The 3,715-nt window shown below is 39.1% G+C and overlaps 1 protein-coding gene across 1 annotated transcript in view; it reads left to right on the top strand.

The window, feature by feature from the left end:
- LOC106809299 (leishmanolysin-like peptidase) overlaps positions 1-3,550 on the top strand; it is a gene marked incomplete at its 3' end in the record, with an annotated part of 27,490 nt that extends 23,940 nt beyond the window's left edge. The window contains 6 exon segments of the mRNA XM_014812340.1: positions 152-254; positions 1,231-1,300; positions 1,675-1,768; positions 2,288-2,389; positions 3,059-3,181; positions 3,430-3,550. Of these exon segments, the coding sequence (XP_014667826.1) occupies positions 152-254; positions 1,231-1,300; positions 1,675-1,768; positions 2,288-2,389; positions 3,059-3,181; positions 3,430-3,550 (613 nt within the window).
- Between the last annotated feature and the right edge of the window lie 165 nt (positions 3,551-3,715).

Raw genomic sequence — 3,715 nt, 5'->3', positions numbered from 1 at the left:
CAGGAGGGCGCACTTGAGTTTCGGTTGCCAGTGAGTTTATCAGAAGAATACCTGGCTACAGTACACGCCAGTTGAGCGCTGTCGCTCTGCGATACTTGTTTTGAGAGAATTGTCATTCCTGTGCTGATGAGACTATTCTTCCTATTTGCAGGGTCACTTGACCTTCATAGATGGTATGACCTTGGCAGCATTCGAGGACTCTGGCTGGTATAAAGTGAACTACTCCATCGCTGACAGCTATAGATGGGGAAAAGGTAAGCAGCAAGCAATCTGGCGAAGCCAACAGGAATATGTGTGCTTCTTGATTCTCAGTAGGACAAACATGAAAAGCCATAGGAGAACGCTAGGCCTCTTCTGGCCTTATTACAGGCATATGTGTGTGTGGTATGCTGCCTCTGAAAGCTGTACCACTTTGCATGTTTATCGCAACATTAAGAGTGACTTTGTGTTAGCAGTGGGATTGATTAATGAGATCATTTAAATGATTTTCTAGTTACTAGGTCCATCATACGACTTACCATGTTCCAGAGAATGGAGAGGTACACTGGACCAATGATCAAATCATAACTCATTTTACTTGAAATGATTTAAATAAAGGACAAATCTATCATTGGTCCTAAAATTTCAATCCTCTATGTGGTAATTTTGGGTTAGGGGGCTTTTATCTCAATGTATAGATCTTTAATGAGTTTGGGATTTAATCATTTACCACTTTACCATTTGTGACCCGCTCCAGCATAATACGGACTAATAAGTCTCACATACGGACTATAAGTCTCAAGTCATTGTTTTGAGTAATGAGCACGCACATGTCATGTCAATGCTGAAAATGGCCTACCTGGACAAAAATGAGATTTTTACAAAAATAAGTTTCTAAGTGCATATTTAATCCGGATACATAGGTTCAGATATCTCTAGATTATTATGGTCATTTTTAATTTTAAAAAAAATATAAAAATTTGAAGGGCTCCTGACCGCTTATCCGACTGGGCCCCTTACCCAGAACGCTTTATTTTCAAAAGCTGCATATTCCGGAATAAGTCGGTTTCCGATCTTCAAATTGCTGTAGATCGGTCAATTATTTATCGGTAATTAAATGATCTATTCATTTATGCACATAACTCAATTTGTAGAATTTCCTACTTAATCCTGGTTTTGCTGGAGCGGGTCACATTTGAAACTTATATGAAATAACGAGCCATATTATCAGTTCATTATTTCTGGTTTTAGGTCAGGGCTGCAGGTTTGGTCTAAAGAAGTACTGTAGTTCTGATGAGAACTCTTACTTTTGCACTGGAAAGTAAGTGTTGGTGTCTACAGTCAAGTACTTAATGCATGTATCTTCACGTTAGCTAGAGAATGTGTGCACGTGGGAGCATTTCACTGTTTTTGTCGCTGATATTTCATCACTGACATGAATGCGGTAGAGTTCATTGCGTGGTTGTCAGCAAGGAAATAAAATGGGAACCGATCAATTTACTTTTTTAACTGTCAGTGATATTTCATCACTGTCATGAATTCAGTAGAGTTAGTTACATGTATGTCGGCAAGTAAATAAAATTGATGTCAATCAATTTTTTCTTTTAACGTTTTTGGTTTTGCCCGCACACTTGGTAATAGAGTGGATATTTGGTTAAATTACATGTATGTGATATGCTGAGAAACTTATTTCAGGAAACATGGCTGCCATTATACACACAAGGACAGGGGCGTGTGCCACACAGACAGTTTTCTCTCTCCGTGTCGAGTGTACAAGTCTGACAAGGAGGTAAAGTGTCTAATTCATATTAAAATATTGATTTTTCTTTGGTATTCATTGCAATCTCCATGAGAAACCAAATCAGCAAAAGGTTAATGGAATCAGTTTGCATCTGCATACATAGTTTGATGTTTTCTTGAGATGTGTTGACAATATTTGCGGCATCGCATGATCTGAGCATTATGGGGAGCCCCGGGGTTACAAACATAAGCAGTTTAAAGATTTTAATCATTGATAGTTCAGAACTTGCAACTAGATTAAAAGAAACTAATTTCTTCATATGCATGGGTTTCAGTTTATAGTTTGCATACGTGAATATTAAAATCATGAATATTGTAATGAAATAATCAAGATCATTTTAAATATGTTAAATTCAAAGAGATTTAAACATTAAATATCAAGACTGTTAAAATACGTGTAAAGATGTTAGTGAGTCGGATGTTCATAACTCGGGAACATCCCCATACTCTGATACGGTGATGTGAACTACCACACAAATTTATATTCTGCCCTTGTCTCAAACTGCAGAATGCGTGCGTGAATGGGTTTCATGAGCATCATGCAGACAGAGTGCACCTAGAGGTATATGGCGACCAGAGCAAGTGCTTCATGTCGAACATAACAAGCCTGGTGAGTATCCATGCATGCACGGATGGTGATGCATTTCAAGGATACGTTACCGGGGACGTATTAGGAATTAAATTAATAGATGAGCAGATTTCTGTTGCTGTGAATCGCCACCTATAATGCTGGAATATCATATGGTATGTGAAACGTGGGAATGTAGTGTGACGAACGTTTCAACGATAAGCACATTTCTGTTTGCATGGCGTGAAAATTGTGCTATGTCACAGCATATGTCACACCTGGGGATGTAGTTTTGCAAAATATTTCGAAGATGAGCACGTTTTTATTTACGCAAAGTATAAACACTAACGTTAGTACATTACAGGCTTTATATGCTCTAACGTAGCTTGATAAGAAGGTATAGCACATGGCAAGGTGTGCCACTGGTGTGTTAGTTCATATAGTGATCCTATAAAGGGAGTAAATCTTAGTCAACCTATATATGTATGAAAACGGGAAAGTATGTCGGCAGAGATAAGTGTACACATGGAAACGTATTCAAATGAAAACTAATCGCACATGCATAGCAGTTTGAGTGTTTGAAGCATATAATGCAATGCATGTACAAATAGTCGTATTTAGTGAGTAAAAATGTAAGAGGAGAGAGATCATGTAGGATTATAAGCAAGTATAACTACATTTTAATTTCTCATGGTTGACTTGTGTTTGTAGAAGGCAGAAAATGCGTCAGAGCTTGTTGGTCGTTGCTTTGAGCATCGCTGCCTAGACATACGCACACTGCAAGTAAAGGTTGACCATGAATGGTACAGCTGTCCTGACGTTGGATATCTCGAGGTACACTCAGACTCGCAGACAGTAGTAATGTTGGTAGTTAGTAGAAATTTCAAGCTTTATGGCCCCTTCTGTTGAATGATGTTTGCCAAGTAGAGAATCATAGGACATTTTACTATGCGTGTATCACCTATTGGTAAACAGTTATGTTTTCCTGTTTCAACCAAGAGGAAACTTTTTGTAGCGAAACTATCTTTAGTCTCTCCCCGAGCACTCGAGTGCTTACGACAGTATATGTCTATCTCGATTAGGTTTCCGTCTACAGAGGAGTGATGCTCTGCCCTGATGCAGAGATCCTGTGTCATGATTTCACTAACCAAACTGCAACTACACAATTGTTGCCAACTACTGAGCAGACGACTGTGATTACCGGTAAGCATGGCTACGACGCAACCGGTAACTTGTTCCACGAGCACTGCATTACATAGATTCCTGCAGTTACATGTCTACGACGCAACCGGTAACTTGTGCCACGAGCACTGCATTACAGCGATTCCTGCAGTTACATGGCTATGACGCAACCAGTAACTTGGGCCA

The sequence above is a fragment of the Priapulus caudatus genome, unplaced genomic scaffold, assembly GCF_000485595.1.
Source record: "Priapulus caudatus unplaced genomic scaffold, Priapulus_caudatus-5.0.1 Scaffold343, whole genome shotgun sequence".
In the NCBI taxonomy this organism is placed as follows: domain Eukaryota; kingdom Metazoa; phylum Priapulida; class Priapulimorpha; order Priapulimorphida; family Priapulidae; genus Priapulus; species Priapulus caudatus.
Note: the sequence above shows the minus strand (reverse complement) of the source record. Positions and strands in the feature narration are given on the sequence as shown.